Source organism: Tamandua tetradactyla, chromosome 1, assembly GCF_023851605.1.
Source record: "Tamandua tetradactyla isolate mTamTet1 chromosome 1, mTamTet1.pri, whole genome shotgun sequence".
NCBI classification, from domain to species: domain Eukaryota; kingdom Metazoa; phylum Chordata; class Mammalia; order Pilosa; family Myrmecophagidae; genus Tamandua; species Tamandua tetradactyla.
Window position 1 is genome coordinate 36,680,756 of NC_135327.1, and position 23,810 is coordinate 36,704,565.

Below are 23,810 nucleotides of genomic sequence, written 5' to 3' on the forward strand. Positions count from 1 at the left end.
AGGTAATCCCAGCCTCTTTATGAGGGAGAAATAAGGCATGAGACTTGGTAAGAAATTAACCCTGCAAATCCCTGAAGGTTAGGAGTTACCTGCATCCAGAAATCCGTGAATTCCCTATTTTGAAAGCATTGCTAAGGAGGGAGTACCAAGGGCTAAAAGGAACACTAGTGGGACAAGTGATAAAATGTGAATAAAGTCTGTAGCTTAGCTAATAACTACATTTTGCAAATATTGGCTCCTAACTTTGACCACTGTAGTGTGGTTATATAAGATGTTGGCATTTGGGGAAACAGACTGAAGTATATATGGATACTCTCGTTACCATTTTCGCAATTTTTTTGTGAGTCTGAAAATGAAAGTTTAAAAATATCCCAAAACAAATGAATATTACCGTGGTCTGTGAGAGGCAGCATGGTATGATGGGGGAAGCCTGAGATTTCAAGTCCAACTGTCCTGATTCAAATCCAACTTGCTACTCACTTGCTGACTGACTCTGGTGGTGACTCAATCTCCCCGAGCCTCAATTTCCTCATCCAGAATATGTGAATGGAAATAAATGCTAGTCCTTGGATTGGGGTGGAGGCCAAATGTGAGTAGGCAAAGAACCTGCTCCAAAATCAGGTGTGGATTCTTCCTTCTGTGTGATTCTTCCATGGCTCTGACCCCACTGGCTTAAGCTTGGGTCTCCCAGGCCTTTTTGCCCAGAACCCAGATCAGCTCCCACTGGGACTATCCTGCTAGGCCCCCCCAGCATGCCCTTCCTAACTGCCAGAGTCCACCTTCTTAGGGTTTTCCCAGAAGTGGAGATGGCAGGTTTGGAAAAGAATGAGACTCAATTTAAATCTGAGAAGTTTGCAGAAACTAGCAAGAGTTTCACCATAATATTTACATATAAGGATTCTGAGTAATACGTGAGGCCACTCAAACCCGAACAATCTCAGCCTGCCCTGAAGTCGAGAGTCTGCCCACCAGACCATGGACATGAAGTGGGGAAGAGAACATACAGTGTATCATATTAGAAAACCCAGGAACATGATGCTACAGACATCAAAAATAAATCTGTTTAAGAAATGCGGGCCTTCCCAAGAAGGAATGAAGTTGTGAGGCATGTGACTAGGTGAATGAAACTTAAGGACTGTATGTTGAATGAAATGTCAGAAACAAAAAGACAAATATTATCATGCCTCACTCATATGGACTAACTATAATATAAAAACTCGATGAATTGAAGTCGAGAGCATGGTGTATCAGGTTGGGTCCTATTGTAAAGGATCCTAGATTATAAGATCTTATAGCAGTCACATGTGTTTAGGAGTTGTAGCTATTATTTCTAAGTTCTGAGATACTGAGTTATTTGTATATAACCTGGTCCTTCCCAGAAATTTCAGGTATTTATGTGACACCTGATACTCAGAGTTAGAGCTCTGAAGCTATGAAAGTCAGCAGTACCCCATACAGGAACTGTTTAAAAAGTTGAAAAAGGGGTCAGACTTCAACTACAGATATGAATGAAGCTGATCTGGATAGGACCAAGGTAAATTAGAATACAGGGTAAAGGATGATATTGCCCATATTTTAAAATTTCAACTTCTGTGTGAGACCAAAAAGAGAGATGTTTAGTTGGTGCAAAATTTATATTTTGGATAGTACATTAGGTAATTTAACTGTATAGTCAGTTTAGTTGAACACCACAAGTACGTAGAATCTTGACTAGGTTGTGAGATCTTGTTGGTTTGTCCACGTTAGTGTGATGCCCCAGTATATCCCAGAGTAATAAACTTCTTTATTAGAAGTATTTGCAAGTCCCCTTGGGAGACTGCAGTGGAAGGAGGAAATACTAAAATTCTGCATTTAGAGAATTTCTGACAGTCTCACAAGCAGTGGGAACATCCAAACCAATAGCCTAAGCCCTTGATCTTAGGGTTCACTCCTATGAAACTTACTCCTGCCAAGGATAGACTAAGCCTACTTAAAATTATGCCTAAGAGTCACCCCCAGAGAACCTCTTTTGTTGCTCAGATGTGGCCCCTCTCCCTAAGCCGACTCAGCAGGTAGACTCACTGCCTTCCCTCCTACGTGGAACATGACTCCCAGGGGAGTAAATCTCCTTGGCAACATGGAACAGAACTCCCAAAATGAGCCGGGACCCAGTATCGTGGGATTGAGAACAGCTTCTTGACCAAAAGGGGGAAGAGAGATATGAGACAAAATAAAGTTTCAGTGGCTGAGATTTCAAAAAGAGATGAGAGGTTATCCTGGAGGTTATTCTTATGCATTGTATAGATATCTCTTTTTGGTTTATGGTATATTGATGTGGCCGGAGGGAAGTACCTGAAACTGTTGGGCTATGTTCCAGTATCCTTGATTCTTGAAGATGATTGTGTAACAATATAGCTTTTATAATGTGACTGTGTGATTATGAAAAAACCTTGTGTCTGATGTTCCTTTTATCCAGGATATGGACAGATGAGTAGAAAAATATCAATAATAAATAAATAACAGGGGGGATAAGGGGTAAAATAAACTGGGTATATTGAAATACTAATGGTCAGTGAGAGGGAAGGGTAAACAGTTTGGGATAGACAAGTTTTCTCTTTTTTCTTTTTATTTCTTTTTCTGGAGTGATGCAAATGTTCTAAAAATGATCATGGTGATGAACACACAACTGTGTGATGATATTGCGAGCCACTGATTGTACACCATGTATGGACTGTATGTGTGTGAAAATTTGTCAGTAAAAATATTTTAAAAATAAGAAATGCAGGCCTTGGCTATGTCCATGAAAGAAGAGAAAAATAGGGAACTGGTAATCTCCATGGAAAAGGGGGAAATAGTGGTCCTGGATATGTTCTTGGAATAAGAGGAAAATAAGACCCATGAATAATCCATGGAACAGTTGAATACAGGGGCCTGTTTTAATTTGCAAAGGCTGCCAAAATGCAATATACCAGAAATGGGTTAGCTTTTATAATTGGGATTTAACTTACACGTTTACAGTTACAGTTCTGAAGCTGTGAAAATGTCCAAATCAAGGCATCAACAGGAGATGCTTTTTACCTGAAGACAGGCTGCCAGCAATCCTCAAATCACATGGCGACATTGACAGTCTCTCCCTTCTCTTCTGGGTTTTGTTGCTTCCAGTTTCTGGCTTCAGTGGCTTCCTCTTTGTTTCTCTGGCTTTTCTCTGCTTCTGTGTGTCCTTCTCTGTTAGCATCTCTGGCTTCTCTCTCTCAGCTTCTTTATGTGCTTCTTTGAATTTTATCCTCTTATAAAGGGCTCTAGAAAGAGGATTAAGACCCACCTTGGTCATGCCTCAACTGAAATAACTAATAAAAAGGTCCCTGTGTAATGGATTTGCTTTAAGAGCATGGTCTTTCTGGGGTATGTACAGCTTCAAACTGTCACAGAGCCCAAGTCCTCTCGGTGGAATATGAGAGAACTTGGAGTTACTGGTTACATCTGTAGAATAAAGGAAAATGTGGGGACTGGTCAGGTCCATGCAATAGGTTGTAAATAGGAAGCATGGCTATGTCTATAGATTGGGGACTGTAGGGAGATCGATTACTTCCAGGAAGTAAAGGAAGTCATGAAATGAAAAAAAATAGAGAAATCATGTCTGTAGAGCAAGGGCAGACATTGGGTCCTGGTCAAGACCATGATATAAGGGGAAAGTAGGGGCCTGGGCCCCTTTTCATGCAGTAGGGTGAAAATAGGGGGATTGATCATACCCATGAATAGAGGATCCTGGGGAACCTGGTTGTGTCTGAGGAACTAGGAGAAAATGGGAGCCAAATTCATGTAGGAATATGGGGGAAATAGGGACCAGGTTATGTCAAGAGAACAACAAGGAAATGGGAAGCCTGTTTATTCTCATGTCACATTAGGAGTACAGGCTTCCTGGGTATGGCCTTGAAATAAGAGGAATATGGTGGAATATTCCATGAATATGTCCATGACATGAGAGGAAGAATGGAGACTGGTTATGTACATGGAAAAAGAGAAAATAGGAGTTCTGGTCATGTCAGTGGAATAAATGGACAATAGGAGCTTGGTTTTGTCTATGGTAAAAGGGGAACATAGGGGCACTGTATATGTCATAAAATCAGAGAAATTGGTGCCTCATCCTGTACAGGGATAAGCATAAAATAGGGGACATGGTCATCTCCCTAGAACATAGCATAAGTGGTGGTCGTGACCACAGAATGAGAAAACCAGGGGCCCTGGTCAGGTCCATGAATAAGGGGAAATGGGGGCCTATGTCTACACGTCAAGAGGAAAATATTAATCCTGATAATGTCCCCAGTCTAGTGAAAAATAAAGGGAAAATAGAAGCCCTACATATCCAGGGATAAGAAGAAAATTGGAGACATGGACATGCCCATGGGACAAGGGCAGAAGAGAGTCCCAGCCAAGTTCACTAAATAAGGGGAAAACAGTCCTTGGTTATGCTCCTGTGATAAGATAAAAATAGCATCCCTGGTCATGTAAATGAAATAGGGAGGAAATTGGAACATGGTTACATCCATGAAATAAGGGAAAATAGGGACCCAGGTCAAGTAATGGGATATCACAAAATAAAGGCTCTGGTCATGTCTAGTGATAAGGGGAAAAGAGGAAGCCACATCATGTCTGTGGAATAGTGGGGGAGAGGGAGCTGGGTTAAGTCCCTGGAACAAGATGGGCTTTGGTCATCTCCACATAATAAGGAGGAAAGAGTGGCCCCGCCTGTGCCCCTGGAATAAGAAGGAAATACGGGCCCCGGGTTTGTGAGAGGAAAAGAGGGAGCATGATCATATCCACTGAACAGGAGGAAATGGGATCCAGGTCATGGCCATGGAATAAAGGGGAAATTTGGGGGCTGAAATCCTTGTAATATGAAGAAATGAGAGGGCTGATTATGCCCATGAAATAAGGGCAAACAGGGAATCTGGTCCTGTCCATGGAATTAGGGGAAGGTAGGGGTCTCTGGATATTTCCATGGAAAGGGGAAAATAGTGGCCCTGGCCATGTTCTTGGAACAAGAGGGAAATATAGGATCTGTTTATTTTCATGGATAATAGGAAAAAAGTTTACCTGGTTATAGCCACAGAATAAGAAGAATATAGGGTATACGGTAATTTCAGTGGAATGAGGGTAAATTAGGAATGCTGATTATAAAATAAACCAAAAAAATGATAGGAAATATAGGGCCCAGTTATGTCCATGGAATAAGGAGGGGACAGAGGGAGGGATTACGAAGGGCACAAGGAAACTTTGGGTGGTGGATGTCTTCATTCTGTGGGTTGCAGTTTCATGGGTGCATACACATGTCAAAACTCATCAAGTCATACTTTAAATATATGCAGGTTATTGCATTTCAGTTACACCTCAATAAAGCAGTGTGAATAAATGAATGAGTGAACACACCGACAAATGATGGGGTGTGGCCTTAAGCACAGTGCTTCCTATGAATGGCTCCTCAGCCTGGGCGCTGCCTTCTGCCCATGTGCCCCTTTCCTGACCAGTGGTTGAAGCATTACCGGGGAGGGGGTGCACACCCACCTCTGTCGCCAAGGGGAGGGCTTCCTGAGGACCAAACATGCCCCGGGGAGAATGGAGTCATTTCCTCAAGTCTCCCACGCACAGCAGGCCACGTGGAGGGCGAAGGAACCTCAGGAAGCCCACCAGGAGGTAGGGCTGGGGAGGGATCGGACACAGCCGGTGGAGGCAAATGTGCCCATGTGGGAGCCACAGGTGCGGGGTCTCCACACAACCTGCAGACTCCAGGTGGGCCGCTGCAAGCCGCACCCCCAGGCCTCGTGCCAGGCCACAGCACACGAGCGTGGAGAGACTGCTCCGGCATCACACCCCACTCCCTTCCTCACCTGGTCTAATACGGAGAGATTCTAGCTGAAGGAAGAGGAAAGACAGGGGAGAAGAAGGGCATGTAAGAGGGAAGGCAAGTTTTAGGGTGATGTGATGATCACACATGCCCAGGTTTTTTAATTCTCAAATACACAGTACCAAAAAAGGGAACCCAAAAAGAAATATGGGGCAAGCCAAGATTTCACCTCAGAGTGGGAAGGAAATGGTCAAGGGGGCAAATTTAGGAGACAATGAAAAAAGGAATAGGATGGCTTTTTTGCTTGTCTATGAACCTAGAGGGTTCACACAACCAAGTGGGTACAGTTCCTAAAATATCACTGAAGCACCCAGAGACATTGGGTTGGTGCCCTCTGCTTCCACGTGGCACTCAGAGTGTCACCAACTCAGGGTTCCTTGTGTCATGGGTGATGTGAGGTTTTGTCCTGCTCCTGCCAAAGCCGGCAAGGCCTTCAGTGTAGACGCTTCAGCCGCACCCTGCAGAGCATTTCTGCCATGCACACGTTCAGATTGCCTGAGGCTCCTGGGGGCCACGTCCATCTCCACGAGGCAGGGTGGCTGGTGACGGCAGGTTGAGTCATGCACTAGAAAAAAACATATTCTTAATCTTAATCCATTCCTGTGGGTGTGCACCCTTTGTAAGTAGAAGCTTCTGAAAGTGTTCTTTTTAGTTAAGGTGAGGCCAACTAAATCAAGATGAGTCTAAATCCTACCACTGGAGGCCTTATAAAGAGAAAGCCACATGGAGGTACAGAAGACAGGAAGTCAGCAGAACCCAGAAAATAAAGGAGGGGACGTCACCATGTGAGAGGAAAACTAAGGAACCCAAGGATTGCCGGCCACTCAAACGCTGCTGATTCTGGGAGGAAGCCAGCCTTCCAGCCCCCAAAACCATGAGCCAATACATTCCCGTGGTCTGAGGCAGCCCGTTGTGTGATATTTGTTATGGGAGCTGGAAACTCAATTGCCACAGGTAGCCAGTAGCCTACAACAAAATCCACATGGAGCTGAACACTCAACCAGGAACATGTGATTTATCTTAAAAGATTTTGTGTATTTAATATGAACCCGAAGACATCACCTGCTTTGGAAAGAAAATCAAGGTGTTTACAGGGAACTACAGACAAATGGAGAATGTTTTATTTTGTTTCAGAACCCGTTGGAAGTGAATTACTGGGTGAATATATTTCTATATATAACTTTGATCTCTTTCTGAATGCACTAAATGTGAACACCAAATCAATGTGAACAAATAGTTTTTAACACCAATTTAAGAAGGGCCAAACACTAGCAGTGTGAGATATAAGTCCAAAGTATGAGCCTGGCTCTGATGTCATGGATTAATTGACCAAAAGGGGAAAAATAAATAGAATTTCAATGGCTAACAGATTTCAGATCGAGTCGAGAAGTCATTCTGGAGGTTACTCTGATGCAAGTTTCAGCCAGATGTTGCAAACTGCCACATTATAGCAAACCCCAACCAACAGTATTCCTGGAAACCTTGAAAGATATCCTGGGCTCTATAAAATTTTGCTTGTTAAGTTTGTTCTTCAGAGACTTAAAACCTCCAGATTGTTCCAATGTCAGAGAAGCTCTGAAACCCAGAAGTACTAGACTCTCCAAGAACAACAACTGGTTTCATCATTTCCTCCCGCTGCCCCTTAATGACAAAGCCCCTCAGACTTGAAGATGTTAGAAGAGTCATTGCCCAAATATCCCTCAAGATTCGGAGATAATTATCAACTGAGAAGGAGGAATTGTAACAGAGAAATCAGGATTTAAGGGATGATTTTGATCACTGAATCATTAGATATTTTTGCTTTCTGGTGTATTAGAGTAGACAAAGGGGAATACTTGAAATCCCTAAACTATAATTCAGCTGCCGTGATATCTGAAATGATTGTAAAAGCCCTTACCTTGTGTCTCTGTGCGTATAACAGCTGTTACTCCCTTCATCCAGTCATTTTCTTAAAAGTTATTTGTAGGGCAAAGGCCATGAAGAATTTGAAGTCAGCCATTAACTAGCTTCAGCTTTTACATTTGTAAATTGTACCAGTTAGACTCTGTTATTGAAAGGGTAACTGTCTCCCTTCCTTTCAGCTTACATCTTCAGTATTGAAATAACACTGTCTTCTTTTCTACTTAGAACTTGCTACTTGAAATTGAAATAACCTCATCTTCCCTTGCCAAAATCTATAAAAAGCTCGAACCCCCTAAACTCAGGGAGATAGATTTTGGGCCGAGAGGCCATCTGCTCTGCTCTCCTAGTAATGAAAAAAAAAAAAAAGAAGAGCCAAACTAGCCCAACAGGGATCCCCAGATGCCTCTAACACCCTGTTTTGGGGGACAAGATACAATATCCACAGCAGTTACTTAAACGCAAATCCTGAGAGTAATAAAAGGCTAAGGCCTGAGGCTGGCCTTGCTCGGTGCCAGTTTCGGCCTTGGGCTCTCTTCCCTCATGGTTGCACTGTGGCTGTAATCAGGCTGCCTTTTCATCTACATCCACTTCACCCACAGGAACAAAAACTATCTGGGAGTTATTTCTTTAAAAAGAAGCATGATTTTCCCAAGAGCCCCAGCCAACATGCCCTCCCATTTCCTGGCAGAGCAAGGTGACAGCACCATTGCTGACCCAGCCAAGGCAGCAAGTGGGCAGGATGTACCTCAGATCAGCCCTCAGGCTGTGTGGATGGGGGTCTGAGGAGGATCCTCTATAAGCTGCACAAATTCCTGGGTTTGCCAGCTGCCAATGATGCTTGGGATTCCTTCACCAGCAATGCTTCTCAGGGTAAAAAGAAGCAGGAAGTAACAAAAAAAGAGATGTTCTGGGAGTCCTGGGGTTTTGCTGGCTCTAGCTTTTTGATCCATTCATTTGAACATTATCCTGGTCCTGCCCTTACACTGGGATGAATTTCTCCACCTCCTCCCTGAATCCAACTCTCTCTGTTCTGCACAGTGTCACTGGATCAATCTGGTCCAAAAACATTGCTCATTAGGCTATGCCTGTGATTGGAAACTGAAATGGGTGCCCTGGTCCAAAACCCTCTCCCCAAATCTCAGGCCTTCTGTATCCCAGTCCTACATGCCCACTCCCCAGAACCCAGCCACCATGCTGTAAGAAGCCACCCCTCCCTGCCAGGGAAGGTCCACCCACAGAGGTTCCTACTGACTGCTGGTATCACCTGTCTGCACTTGCCTGTATCTGTCAACATCTGCCAGCACCTGCTTGCAGCTACCATCAGCTGCCTGCACCTGGAACATCCAGCCCAGTTGACCCCAGCTTCTATTTGACTTGCAGTCATTTGGGAGACCTGGTAGGAGAACCACCCAGCTGAGTCCAATCTACCCACACACCATGAGAAGTTAATAAGAAATTATTCTTTTAAGCTGCCAAGTTTTGGGGTGGTTTGTAACCCAACAAATGGACAACCTGAACATGCTGGTTTACTCCTGAATGTTTCACTGCCTTCCTTCTCCTCTGCTGCCACTCCATTTCCAAGTTCTAAAACCACAGTTGTGGTCTTCTCTCTCAAGCCTGTTTTCTTTTTATAATTTATTTGCATGGGAAGGCACCAGGAATCAAACCCAGGTCTCCAGCATGACAGGTGATAATTCTGCCACCAAGCCACCATTGTACCACCCCTAAACCTGTTTTCTTCTCCATAAACGGCACTTCACTACTTCTTTAGGTGTGTGAGTCAGGGACCGCAGTCAAGCCAGCTCCCCTCCCCCTCTCTCCCACATGTTCTATGCTCTCGGCATCTGGGAACAGGCTCCTCCTCTCACCTCTGCCACCTGGACCCTGGTGACAGGCTCCTGTTGCCCCTCAGCCACATGCTCTCCAACCGTATGTTGGTCCTATGGCTGCTGGGGTGGTCTGGAGGAGCTCGCATGAGACACAGCTCCCGCTGCCCTGGAGATCAAGCTTCATCCTGGGCTCCAGAGGTCTAGATCTTGCCTGTCTGCAGCCTTGTGTAGCACATGCTCTTCTTCCCTCATGCTCCAGGCTCTCTGTCCTGAAACCCCATGCTCCTTCCAACTTCCATTCAGTCTATTCCCTCTGCCTTGATCCCCCACCACACCACAGAGACCAGAAAACTCCTACTCACCTTTCAGAACTCAGCTCAAATATCACCTCCTCAAGGAAGCCCTCCCTGACCACTCAGACCCCATCAGCAATCACCATCCCCTTTCCTGTAGCTAGATAGAGAGTCCCCTGTCCAGCTCAACCCCAGATCCAGAGACTCTGGCCCATCATTCCTGGTGGTGCTTTGGGGCACAGGGTGACTCAGAGTGCATGAGTGGGTCACATAGGCAGCCTTTTTTTTTAATTGAGATTAAAATTTGTCATTTTAATCATTTTAAAGTGTCCCATTCAGCACCATTAGATACATTCCAGTGTTATATAACACCACTACTATCCAATTCTAGAATATTTTTGTCACCCCAAAGGGAAATGCGGTACCCATTAACGATCACTTCCCCTCTCCCCTCCCCCAGCCCCTGACAACCTTGAACCTGCTTCCTGGCTCTCTGGACTTGCCTGGTCTGAGCATGTCATAGAAATGGAATGGAAAGCAGCCTTTTCCACTGGTGCTTGTCCAGTTGTTCCTTCTGAGCCTCCTCTACCTCATCTGCAAAATCAGGATAATAATGGTAAACATCTCAGAGACAACCATGAAAATTAAATGGTAAAATGCACAGTATGTGCCCAGCCCAGCCCCTGGCACATTAAGGGATCCCCAACTATTTCAATAAAAAGTGGGAGGATTTCTCCAGGGGCCATGGCAGGGAAGCAGGTACAATTGTTGCCCTGGTGCCTCCTGCTATTTCTGGGAAGCCCCTACGCCTTCCCTCCACGCACACTGCCATCACCACCAATTCTAACTGAATCTCCCTGGCAAGAGTGGTACTGGGCAGCGTGGCTCTCCATCAGCCTTATCAGGTGTTGCACGGTCTCTCTTCACTGGGGGAATAAGATATCTTTTTAAACAATAGTACTGATCTTCATTGGTTTCTTCTCGCTACCCTCTTACAATTTTTTTTTTTTTGTAGCACTTTTTGGTAAGTCTTCTTTGACTACTGACCTGGATGTAAACCAAGCAGGAAGCAGGTCTATTTGAGATCCACCTTGTGTACCAGCTTGAGAAGCCTCCCAAGTGTGGCTGCAGGGAAGACTGCCCCAGCTGGCCACAGCCGCCCCCACTGCAGCCCTGAGCTTGGAACCACTGCAGGAAGGACTTGGCTGACCTTGCCTGGAAATGCCCTCTGTGCCAGCAGCAGGCATGCAGAATGTCAGCTATGGGGACGTGCTGCAGATGGCTCAGAATTGGCATCCCCCCTGGTCTGTTTTCTCTTTCCTGATACAGAAACCTGAGAAATGGTGAGGCTCAGAAAGTTGGAGAGGACCTCACCTGGGGAACTGAGAGATGAAGAGTTTGTCCCAGGCAAATGTACTTATCCACACTTCCTGCTCCTTTCTGCAGAATTTTCCCCAACATAAATTTGGTTTATGAGCTCCTAAATAGGCTATTCCATTTACATAGTGGCCAAGTCCCATTTGAAAGCAAATAAAAGACAGAGTTTGGCAGGGTGCTTACTTTTCAGCAGGGAGCAGATGATTCCACGGTCCTATCAAAGCAAGAAGCAACAAACCCGAAGAGGAGGGGAATTTCACGTCAAGTACTCATTTTTCTATCTGGTTGCTTGTCTTTCATTGATTTGCATCACTTCTCTATTCTTAGTAATTGTTCTTTGTGGGTATATATGCTGCAAATATTTTTTTCTGGGTTGCAGCTTGCCTTTCATTTTATTCACTGTATTTGGTGAAAATAGATTCTTAGTCTTAATGTGGAGAATGTATCAATTTTTTTGTCTCCTATGGTTTGCAATTTTTATGTCTTATTTAAGAAATCAAGGTCAGAAAGCTATCTCCCTGTGGCTTCTTCTAAAACTTCTGAAAGTTTTTAAGTTTGACATTTCCCATTTAAGTCCATAATCCATCTCAACTTTTGCACATGATGTGTTGGCTAATGTTTGATTCAGCATTTGACTGACCAGAGAACAGGACATAGTCATTTGGCCAAGATGACACCAGAAGCTAACCGTATAGTCCACCCCTTCTCAACTTGACAGCTGTACACATCACCTTGAAACACACTTTATTTCCAAATAGAACACAGTAACAGGCATGTGTTTTGCCTAGCAGTACTCAACTGTCCTGCACACAACTGGAAACAGACTACATCTCTCCAGAATAGGGTGCAAGTCCTTAGGTAGCATTCACCCTTAAACTTCATGTCCTATGACTTAAATACTATAACAGGAACAATACAACTTATGTCATATGATAAGAGGAAAACAAGATATTTGCTTATGTACAAATGCAAACATACTCATAACAAAACAGGGAGGAAATATTCATACACTCACAGTCCTTGTTTCTGTAATTGGTCATGTATTTGTTATTCACAGATATCACTATCTGCTTCTACTACCCATTCCATGTTCCCTTTACACTCAGCAAGCACTTCAGCTGGTTGTGGTTCTTTGCTGGGTGGGGTGACCCAGACCTTCATTCCTCAAGTTTCTGGGCCATTGGTAGTGCTGCCCAGATAGGGTTGTTGCAGTCTTCCATTGACTTTAATCACAGCGCATGATAGCACTAAGACCTAGGGGATCTACCGCATTCTAAGAAAACTCTCATTTACCTCCATTTTGTAGTTACAGTCCTATTTCCCCTTGATAGTCATGATCAATCACCCCAGACAGAGCAGTAATCCCCTTCTGTGACTGTTGATTTAACGGCACAAGAAGCCAAAGTGGCCAGGTGGCAGTCTTAATTTCCAGCTTAATGAATCATTGTTATGTCTCCTGGAAGGAGTACTCCTCCTTTTGGAACTAAGACCAGTAGACCAGCAGAGCTTAGGGCTTCAGGCACAGGAAGCAAAAGTTTTCCTAGTGGATCACTAGGGATGATAGTGAGTGGTGTCACTCCCATTTCCACACCTTGATTCCTGGACCTGTGAATCCTGGCTATGGGAGAAACAGCACCATAGAGTGGATGCAGATTCAAAGCATACACAGCCTCCTGGAGAACATGGCCCCAGCCCTGCAAGGTATTGCTACCTACTTGGCACTTCAAAAGGCCACTCCACCATTCCATCAGATCAGTTACTTCAGGATAATGGGGAACATGGTAAGAGCAGAGAATTCCATGAACATGTGCCCATTCTCACACTTCATTTGCTGTGAAGTGGCTTCCTTGATCAGAAGCAATGCTATGTAGAACATTATGATGGTGGATAAGGCATTCTGCAAGTCCACATACGGTAGTTTTTGCAGAAGCATAGCATGCAGGGAATGCAAACCCATATCCGGAGTATGTGTCTATTCCAGTTAGAACAAATTGCTGCCCCTTCCATGATGGAAGTGGTCCAATGTAATCAACTTGCCACCAGGTAGCAGGCTGATCATCTCAGGAAGTGGTCCCATATTGGGGACTGAATGTTGGTCTCTGCTGCTGGTATTGGGCATTCAGCAGTGGCTGTAGCCAGGTCAGCCTTGGTAAATGGAAGTCCATGTTACTGAGCCCATGCATAACCTCCATCCCCACCATCATGCTGACTTTGTTCATGAGCCCATTGGGCAATGGCAGGAGTGACTGAGGAAAGAGGATGACTTGCAACCACAGGGCAGGTCATCTTATCCATTTGATTATCAAAACCTTGCTAGGTAGGGGCAATTTTAGTGGCTTCCACTTGGCCTTTCCTACATAATAGCTCTCACTCCACAAGTCAGAGAACCAATGTGGGAATTCTGCCAGTTGCTGAGTGTGCTGATTCCAATTATGCATTCTGGAATGGGGGAAATAACCACAGAATGGACATGCACTAAAACTCCATCGATCACCTAACCTCCATAAACCCCTACTCTGTTTGGTAGACCAGAGTGACATTTTGGGTCTCCTGGAATTAGTGTCACTTCTGAGCCATTTTATAATAATCCCTGAAATATCTGATCATCTCCTTTTCCCCAGTTCACAGTCACCCTGGTAAAATGTCATAGATCTCTCTGGGGAAGGCTGGGAGGAAGGTTAATAGTGTAAATTTGGGGCAGTGTAAAAGGATCCTTTCCCAAGGATATCCAGCCCTCCCCTCATTCAAGGGACTCTGGGTCTGTAAACTGCCTCTAGTCTGGGAATTGATTAAGGGTCGGTGACTCTCTGTTTTTGTAATTTAAGTTAGATTTCTGTTTACTTGACTTAGAATTCTTCTACTTATACAGCTCAAATAAGGATTTAGTAGACTGCTCATCTATTTTACTTCTAGGGATGCCAGGATCTACTAGCCAATGACACAAGTCCCTGTGTGTCATGTTTTGACTGCTGTTTTGAGTCTGCTGCCCATCATGGTGGTCAAGCAACCTTGCCTATGGTGATTAACTGTCACCACATGACTTCTGCCAACACGGGATCCTGTCATCCCCATTGTGTTTAAGGATTCCAGTTCAATGACAACAGGTCCCACAGTAATATCTTACCTACAGAGATGGGTGACTACAGAGCTCTTCAGGGATGGTGGAGTTAGGCCCACAAATTTAATTCTCAAGGTTCTGGTGAAAGTCATATTCTCTGGACACTCCTGGGGTGTGTGAGCAGGCCTTCTATGATAAATTCACTCAAATACTCCTATCTCTCTAAGCCTCTGGATCCCCTCATCTACATTAAACCAGGGCAGTTCTGGTATTTTTACCCCAGGTAATGTCAGCCATCTTTTGATTCATGTTTCAGCCAACCATCCAAACAAACTGCTAATGCCCCTTCTAACCCCTTGAGCTATAGCAATGAATGCAGAATCTCTACCTAGTGGGCCCATATAAAAAAATCCAGCTTGATCCAACTTTATATTCCTTCCACCATTATCCCACACTCTTAATATCCATTCCCACACATATTCCCATGATTTTTTTCTATATAGATTAGAAAACTCATGCAGTTCTTTCAGAGTATAGAGTATAGAGTACCTCCTCACAGGTCACACTTTATACCTCACCTTTTGGGGCCTGTTGGGACTTTAGTCTAGTTATAAGTCTTGAAGAAAAGAGGGGTGGGAGGAAGGTGGGTCATGAAAAGAAATAGAAGTGTCTTTCAAGCCAATTACCTCAGGGCATTCCATTGCAGTTTTATCTGGTAAAACTGGTAAGGGCTGTTTCCCCAGGGAAGGTGGTTACAGGGTTAGCAAGCAGTGAAGGGCTAATCTCATTAGGTGGAAGCTGGATGGAAGACTCTTCTGAGGAGACTGGAGGCTGGGAAGCTGTTTGCTCAGGGCAGTCCATTACAGGTCTATCTTGCAAAGGCTCAGCAGATTCCAGGGATTCCGCCTCCCCATTGCCATCATTATTAAGCCATATATCACTATTCCACATTTCAGGATCCCATTCTTTTCCAATCAAAGTCCTTACTTTATCAGCAGACACCTTGCAAGGTTGAAATTTTAGTTGATGTTGTAAATCTGCTACTCACACAATGAAGCTTTGTGTCTGGTTTTCAGAGACCTTAAGCCTGTGACCATAGGAAATAAGATTTTCTTTTTGGGCAAATGTAGAAACTTTTACATCATTCATATAGGGCTGAAGTTTCTAATTTAAAGCCCTCAGCTCATCCCTTTCCCTCATTACTGGATCTAGCATATCTAACAACAACCAGCCAACATCATCATACTTCTTAATTCCACAAAACTCCATAAAGGTGTCAAAAACATTATCACCCAGAGTCTTGCCTCATATAAGTGTACAATTAGCGGAATCAAATGGTGATATTTTGAGTATCTCTTGCCAACACACCCCATGGACTGTCAGTGTTATCTTGATTATTGTAAACAGGGTCACTAGTGTCTCTGAGTCTAGTCAGAGTAGAAAACCAATTGTAAAATCCCATTTGTAAGATTCTATTTCACAAAAACCACTCCTGATACCAAGCTGTGCTAATCAGGTTCTCTAGAGAAACAGGTGAGATCCATAAATATGAGATTTATAAAGGTGTCTCATGTAACTGTGGGAATGAAACAGTCCAAAATCCACAAGGCAGGCTGTGAGGCGGTTGGCTCTGATGAAGGCTTTGGATGAACTCCATTGGAGAGGCTCACTGGCTGAAGAACCAGTGAAGGAGTCTCATTTTTTCCTCAAAAGCTTTCAACTGATCGGATTATCTCATTGTGAGAGACAAGCTTTGTTGATCTCAGATATAATCAGCCACAGACACAATCAACTGAATGATGATTTAACCAACCAGTCATGAAATATCCTTGCAGCAATGGCCTGGCCAGTGCTTGCCTGACCAGACAATAGGGCATGATCATTTGGCCAAGCTGACACCAGAACCTGACCATCATGCCTGCCGACACCTTGATGTTGGACTTCTGGCCCCCAAACTGTGACACAATAAATGCCTGTTGGCTAAGCCACCACACACACTGTGTGGTATTTGTCGTAGCAGCCCTGGCAAACCCAGATCTCACCCTCTGCCCCCCACCTCCAGCCTTGGTCCTCCACTGGCTGGAGGTTGCAGATCCCAGCAACGGAGCTCTAAAGGGTTAGTGTCTCAGGATAGAAAGAAGGAAAGGGAAGGGGAGCAAGTGGTACTAGAGGAACAACAGAAGAGACTCAGCACAGGAACATTTTCCTCTGTCTTAATTCCCTGAAAGAGTTGCTAGCTTTTACTTTTTTATCCATTTTTCTCTTTAGAGTTTGGAAAAGGGAGAGTCTATGATCTGGTTTTATTTCATTTTCCTTATCCAGACCTGTGTATTTTCCAAGCCAGTTGCTACCACAGAGAGTGGGGATGTGATGGGTCAGCTCCAAAGTGGGGACCAATGTTGGGAAAACTCTTCCTGCTTTTCAGGACAGGCCCAGAATGTTCTGGTGGTTGCCAAATTTGAGGCAACCAAATTATATTAAATAATAATATGAAAAAAAAAATCAAAGGGAAGTGAACCATCATTCCCTTTTTAAAAAGTGAGCCTCAGGCGGGCCACAGTGACTCAGCAGGCAGAGTTCTTACCTGCCATGCCGGAGACCCAGGTTTGACTCCCAGTGCCTGCCCATGCAAAAAAACAAAAAGTGAGCCTCCAGTTCAGAACCATAACTTTGAGAATTATATGGAGTGCAGGTGAGAAAAGTTTAGAATATATTATATTCTATAAATAAAAGTTGTGTCATCTTTACATTGATGCTCTTTTGCCATATTTAAAAGGATCCTCAAGTTAACCTCAAACCTTTCTTGTAGAAGTGAACATCAACTAATAAAAAGAATAACATCAACTAATGGCATCAATAAATATTTTCTCATAAATTCTTATTTTAACTTAGTTTATCATTTTCTGTTTCCTCTGACAGATTTGTGTATATTAATTTTACCTTTCCTAAATTTTCATCTAAATTCTAGAGAATCATTTCCTAAGGAAATATTACTTGCTAACAAAACTACATTTAGAAGTATTTGTAACAAATTTGATATGGTCTAAAATGACCCCCCCACCCGTCACCACCACCACACAAGCCACTAGTGCTCTGAGTTTTTAAAAAAATTCTTAATAAAACACATATTCTTCTCGACTTCCCTATTCAAATGCTGCTGGTTTTGCAAGTCCATGTGGAAAAGGTAAAGAATCACTATGAATAGAATAAAATTCTATCCTCAAAGCTGTGGAAAGGGCAGGAGCCCAGCCTCATCCACAACAGTGGAGAACATTTATTTTCATTCATTTGATCACTTTAAGGATTTTTGGATGAAGCTCCTCCAGAACACATGACTATCTTCCCTGTTTGCTAAAACAGAACACAGCCTGATTTGGCCTGTACTGAAGCTTCTGAGCCATTCCCCAGGCTACAGACAGAGAACCAAGGTGGGGATGACCCTAGGGCTGCAGGACCGTGGCAAGAAGAAAGACTGGTCCTCAGCCTGGTGGTCCAGCTCCAATGGATGGGGATGGAGGCCTAGCTAGCTCTCACCTAACTGGGTTGGCTTACAATATCCACAAATCCTTTGGCACTCTCCCACTAAGAGATGAAGTCTAAGTTCCCTCCCCTTGCATGGGTCTCAGTGATTCCTTCCTTCAGTGAAGTAGAAAGAGGCCTCAAAATTTCAAGGCCAGGTCTTAGCGGGTGGCGCAGCTTCTGTCTGGCTCACTCTCCTCCTACCCCCTGTCCAGCCAGATGTACAAGATCCCACAGAGAGAAGGAAGCTGAGGGATTGTTCCAGGAGACTGTGTCTTCTCAAATGTCAGGCATGGGCATGAAGATGCCTTTGAATTTACTCTAGCTCCAGCCACCGTTCTATGGGAGAACCACTCTGCTAGCCCAGCCAATCCCTTGAACCATAAGCGATAACATTAAAATATGATTATTTCTGTTTTACACTACCAAGTTTGATGGTTTGATGGCGAGTTGGCCATAGATGAGAATGCCGATTTATGAATTTACAAGGAATGACTGGACAGGCAACTGGAATATGCCTATGGGTCTTTAGCGCTCACTCCCCCTACCTTAGCTTATGACTTCTCAAAGGTGAAGAGGCATGAATTTCCTGTTGAATGAAGTTAATGAAACCCCCACACCTGCAGCATTCAAGCAGAGGCCAAAGCAGACCCCCAGGGCAAACGGCAGGTGCTGGTAGCTGGGACGAACAGGCATGGAGCTACTACGTGTTAATTAGGGGCAGAAGTTTCTTCCTGACTATGGAACCAAAAGCTGGCCAGGGGGATAGATTCCTGCATGAAATGAGCTCAGTTAGTAGCTGCTGCTGGATCACTGAGAAATGGGAGCGTCCCACACTCAGTTCTGAGGAAATAATTTGTACCTGCTCTGGATTGTCAGGATACCAGCCTCCAGCAGTTCCAGAGGCACCCTACATTCATACCCTTTGCCCTCTCCCTCCTTGTTAGACTTCCCTTAGGCCCCTCCCCATGCTGCACCCTCCTATGCACGGATGCAGGCAGAGAATCACACCTGCTTCCACACATCTTCTGACCCTACCTCTCTTGGCGCCAGGTGTGCTCAAGGACACGCATGTCCTTATAAGAAGAAGAAAATTTGGACCCAGGCATTGGGGAGAAAGCCATGTGAAGGCCAAGGCAGAGATTCCATGCAACAGCTAGCTGCAAATCAAGGATTGCCGAGGATGGCCAGCCAGCACCAGAAGCTAGAATAAGCCAGGGAGGATTCTCCCCAATGGGTTTCAGAGGGAGCGTGGCCGTGCCAGCACCTGGATTTCTGACTTGCAGCCTCCAGAACTGAAACAATGCATTTCTGTTATTCTAAACCTCCCGGTTCATGGTATTTTGTTACAGCAGTCCTTCAGTCAGTGTCTAAAGAGTCTCCTCTTTTCTGGCAAGTGTCCAGGGATGCTGGAAGGCCAGCACAGACTACTGGACTTAATGTAATGATAGAAATTACCTATATTTGTGCAATCCAAAGTGGGAGCCACAAGCCAGGTCTGACTATTGAGCGATGGAAATGTGGCTGATAGAAGTGGGATTTACATTTTTAACGTTAATTAATTTAAGCGTAAACCTAAATGGTCACAGGTGGTAAGTGGCTGCCCCACGAGACTGAATGACAGGTCCTTTGGCTCTACTCCAAGACAACTACCACTCCAAGGCATTTTCACTCCCTTCCTCCCGTGAATGGGGCTTCTCCTTTTCCCTCCTGCTTGCAGGATTCTTCTTCTGTCTCTCTAGCCAGTCCTTATTCTGTTTGTCTGTCCTGCCTCTCCACTTACTTAGCCTCTGGGCGGAGAAAGCACAGCATCCACAGAGCAATTAAATCTTTGAAGTTTTCTCCCACTTTGGTGTGTACTGGGGGTAGGGGTAAAGGTGGGGGTTCCCTCTGGTTTCCTGTGAGAAAGAACAGAGTGAGGAAAATGCCCAGAAATAACCGAAATTTTTGAGCCACCCCTGCCAACCAAAATGGCAAATTCTAGTTCAGAGGAGGCAGTCCATTCTAGATCATTTTAAGCTGACAACAGATTTGAAGATCTAGAATTGTGTGCTTTAGAATAGTGGTGGAGAATTCTTTTTAGAATGTACATTTCCTAGACTCAGGGAGAGGAGATTCTGGTACAAAGCTAACAGCCCAGGGGTCAGTGTTTCTTGAAGCTCTAAAGGAGTTTCTGTGTTGAGCCAGGTTTGGAAACTGCGCTAATCCCCACACTGAGACCCTCAGGAGTTTTTGAGTTGGCCCTTCCATTCAGTACCCACCGGCTGCTCTGCTTTTCAAATGCCTATGTCCTTCTTTTACCATTTTCTGTCTTTACTTCTGCATTTAATTCTGCCTTGTTCCCTCATACTGCTCCAAATGCAGGTTTTTGAAGTTAGCATAATGCATATAGTGTAAGCAAATAAGCTCTGCTTGAACATCTGAGATTTCCTCCTGTCTGCCGTGTCTTGCAATGTAATGTTAAGTAAAATAAAGCAACTGCCTGCATTGGGCATTGCCAGGAGGGACCCCTCTCTAAGAAAGGATTTTTCAGAAGACATAAAATGATTGACCTTCAGGGGCTTTTCCAGAAAATGGAACAATGAAGCACACCCTACAGAACTGCAAATAAACAACACCTGGTGATAAACCAGTTTCTGTCCAATAAAGTTCGTTTATCAGAATGGACTTTCTGATAAACCATATTAATCAATGCATATCTGCTTTCATCCCCCATGTAAAATGGAAATTTAATATCAGTCAATCAGAACATTTCTCCACTTGATTCCCCATTTGCCCTATATAAGCAACCTCTTTCCACCTTCTAGGTGGACCTCCTTTCCACCTGCAGTTTGGATGCTTCCTGACTCATGAATCATAAACAAATCAAATAAACTTCCATAATTAATAGCTTGTCTAATTTTTTTAACAATATGAATCCTGTGACACAGGTTTTATTTTTCTTTCTAGGAGTTTCATCTTTTCTTGCTTTGCTCTCTAAAGACAGGCTTCATTTTCTTAGATAAAGCTTGTGTGCCAGTCCCCACAGTGTATTTATTAATGGTTTGAAATTGTCACAAAGTCTCATTTGGCAGTGATTTTCATATTTGTTTCACCATCTCTGCTTTAGCATTGCCAAGTGTAAACAGTCTAGACATTGCATTAAAAAATAACTCTCTGTGGGTCAGGTCTGGAAATCTCTGGCACAGGAGAGCCGCTATATCTATAGAGACTTCTAGGAGGTTAGAAGTCTTTCTGGCAGGCAGAAATTTTGTCCCAAAAGACCCACTGCCTATGGGCAGCGTTATGTAAAGGATACAGGAACTAGATGGTGAACACAATTCAAATCAATATAAAGAGTGGATTATGCATATTAAATGCCAAAGTATTTATAACCAAGGAAGAGAGGACAGACAGAAAGCCGCTTTGGGGAGACTTAAAAATAACTGAATTTCTATTGGGGGAAAATGATACATTCTTAACCATCTTGCTCTTGAGAGATAAAACTGGCTCTGCCAGCTGTTGCCTTTTGGGTGGGTGGATGTGGGCATCACATTGGCTGATGGAATAACTTTCGGTAGCTGCATTAAAATTTTGGATTCCATTTTGCGGACTTTGCATCTATATTGAGAGTTTCGACCTGTATGTATCCCCTGATCCTTCACTATTCCATTGTCAGTGGTCCTGAGCCAACAGGATGCTGTGTGTTTTAGGTGGTCCTTACTGGAAGCTACCGGTCAATTCCCAGGGAGAACAGTGGTGGAGCCGCTAGAAGGAACTAGTCCCCGCACACTGCAAATACTGAAGTCCACCTAGGCCTCTGGGTCCTGCAGCAGGTCACGCCCCGCTTTCCGAACCCAGAGAACCTGGGGTCTGTGAGCTAAGATAACCCGTCCGCTCCGTGGCCTTCTGGGAAATGTAGTTGCCCCCTCGCGTCTCGCGGCCATCGCGGCAGTGCTATGGATTACACTTCCCGGCAGGCCATGCGAGCGACGCCTGCGCACTCGGGTTGCGAGGAGGGAAGCGGTATCGCGGAGGCTCGTCGCGAGCCGGCTGAGGAGCTTGTGGCAGCTGCGGCGGCGGCGACATGGACAACGCGGGGAAAGAGCGTGAGGCGGTGCAGCTGATGGCGGACGCCGAGAAACGAGTTAAGGCCTCCCACTCCTTCCTCCGAGGGCTGTTTGGGTAAGTGCCAGTCCGCGCGCGCCGGAGGGGCCTCGGTCCCGGGACCGCTTCCCCGCAGATTGCCCCCACGTTCACTCCAGGACCCACTAGCAACCCTCCAGATCCCTCCAAGGTCCTCAGCCCCATGCGCCCCCAGAAATCCCCATGGAGAACTCAAGTCCCCCAAGACCTCCAGACCCCTACGAACCCCCCAGGGCTCCTTCGGAGCTTCCGGCCCCCACGCCCTCACCCCTCCCGAGACGTCCCGGGGCCCTTCTAAACCCCCTCGTGTCCCCGGACCTCCAACCCCCGGTGCGTCCTCCGGCCTGTGCGGGCCGTGCGTTGGGATGGGATTCTCTGGCGGGGGGTGTCCGCGGCGCCCGGGCGCCCCCGCCGCCTGGTCGAACCCGCTGTACTCTTGGCTGCGGGGCTCCGGCGGTCATTTGGAAGACCGGTGCTCGACCCGGGCCCCGGGGCCTCAGGAGAGCAGTGCGGGGCGAGAGCACAGGTGGGTACGTCCGGTCCCCGTCGAGGGGTTCCGCATTTGGGGATCAGGTGCCGGTTTCCCTAGCGCAGGGGACCTTGCACCGAGTGGTCACTTAATGAACACTGGCTGAGTAGGCGAATGCGTTTTCCCAGCATAGTATTTTTTTTTTTTTTACTTTATTAGAGACTGATTTAACAGATGGGCCTCCTGCTCGGCTAAGGATCACGCAGCTCAGGTTTAAGTCAGTTTCTTTCGGGAAGCCCGTTAATTTGCTGTAATTCTCTCCTCTCCAAGAGGAGGTTTAAATTCGGGACCTCTCAGATGCAGCAGCGCCTGCACTGACAGCCCTGGGGAGAATTCTGGGCTGTTGAACGTTGAGTGATTCAGCTATTTAGGATGTGAGAGGCTGAAATTTCTTGTTTTTTTCCCCCTTCTTTTTGAAAGAGCCTCTGCTGACACCGAAAGCAGATTATTATTTATTCCTGAGAAGGACCAGTGTTGTACATGCTTACCCGTTGAATTATTAGACACAGTTTTATTTCTGTACAAATCCAGTTTGGAATCTTAGTTCCAAAAGCACAGGTAAGGGACTCCTCACTTTTTGTACCACCTTTGTGGCTACTTCTTCACAAAATGCTTAAGTGCAGATTTTATATAGTGTGGAGTAGTGTGGGATGCAAAGAGAGGTAAAGATAATGTTTCTGTCCTCAAGAGCCCCTCAGTTGGAGGGCACTTATCCCAACTGTTTTAACTTTTTCATGACTGCAGGTACTTTAAATTATGACAGTGAATTATAAATTTTGTTTACTTTTTAAATGTATATAGAACACAGCCTAAATACTTGAAGTCAACACCAAACATAACTCCTTTCTCTGCGTCACAAAACATTTACAATGTATTGAAATAAAATTGAATGTCATACACCTCATCCTCGGAGGTTATCTTAATGTCACACCATATTTCAGGTCAGAATGTGCTTTCCTAGGAGGGAATCTGCAGTTGGTAAAAGAGAAAAGCTCAGCATAACATCACTTGATGCTTCTCTCAGGCTTCCACTCCTTTTTATGAAGAGGTATTTTGTTGTTTTTGTGAAACTAAGTCAAATCTTGAGCCAGTAATCCTAAAAGATTTTTTGAAAAGCCTTTTTTTGGTTGTTTTAGAGAAACATCTCTTTTTCTCCGTAGACTTTTGATCACCTATTTCATAGACAGGCTGTCCAGGAAGACTTTCATCTTCACCGTTTACACAAAATTTGAACTAATGGCGTCCCAGCTTACCTAGACAATAGGTCAGGGATGTTATCCAAGCTTTGACTTGGGGC

At 44.8% G+C, this 23,810-nt stretch overlaps 1 protein-coding gene and 1 long non-coding RNA gene across 2 annotated transcripts in view; both read left to right on the forward strand.

Annotated features, from left to right (window-relative positions):
• The first annotated feature begins 61 nt into the window (after positions 1–61).
• Positions 62–11,517, forward strand: LOC143644901 (uncharacterized). The gene is made up of 3 exons (XR_013156954.1): positions 62–105; positions 10,366–10,521; positions 10,921–11,517. It is a non-coding gene; the product is annotated as an uncharacterized LOC143644901 (long non-coding RNA).
• Positions 11,518–21,845: 10,328 nt separating this feature from the next.
• Positions 21,846–23,810, forward strand: part of NAPB (NSF attachment protein beta) — a 60,386-nt gene continuing 58,421 nt past the window's right edge. Inside the window, exon 1 of the mRNA XM_077114518.1 lies at positions 21,846–22,023. Coding sequence (XP_076970633.1) covers positions 21,926–22,023 — 98 coding nt within the window. The 5' untranslated portion in view covers positions 21,846–21,925. The remainder of the gene's footprint in view (positions 22,024–23,810) is intronic.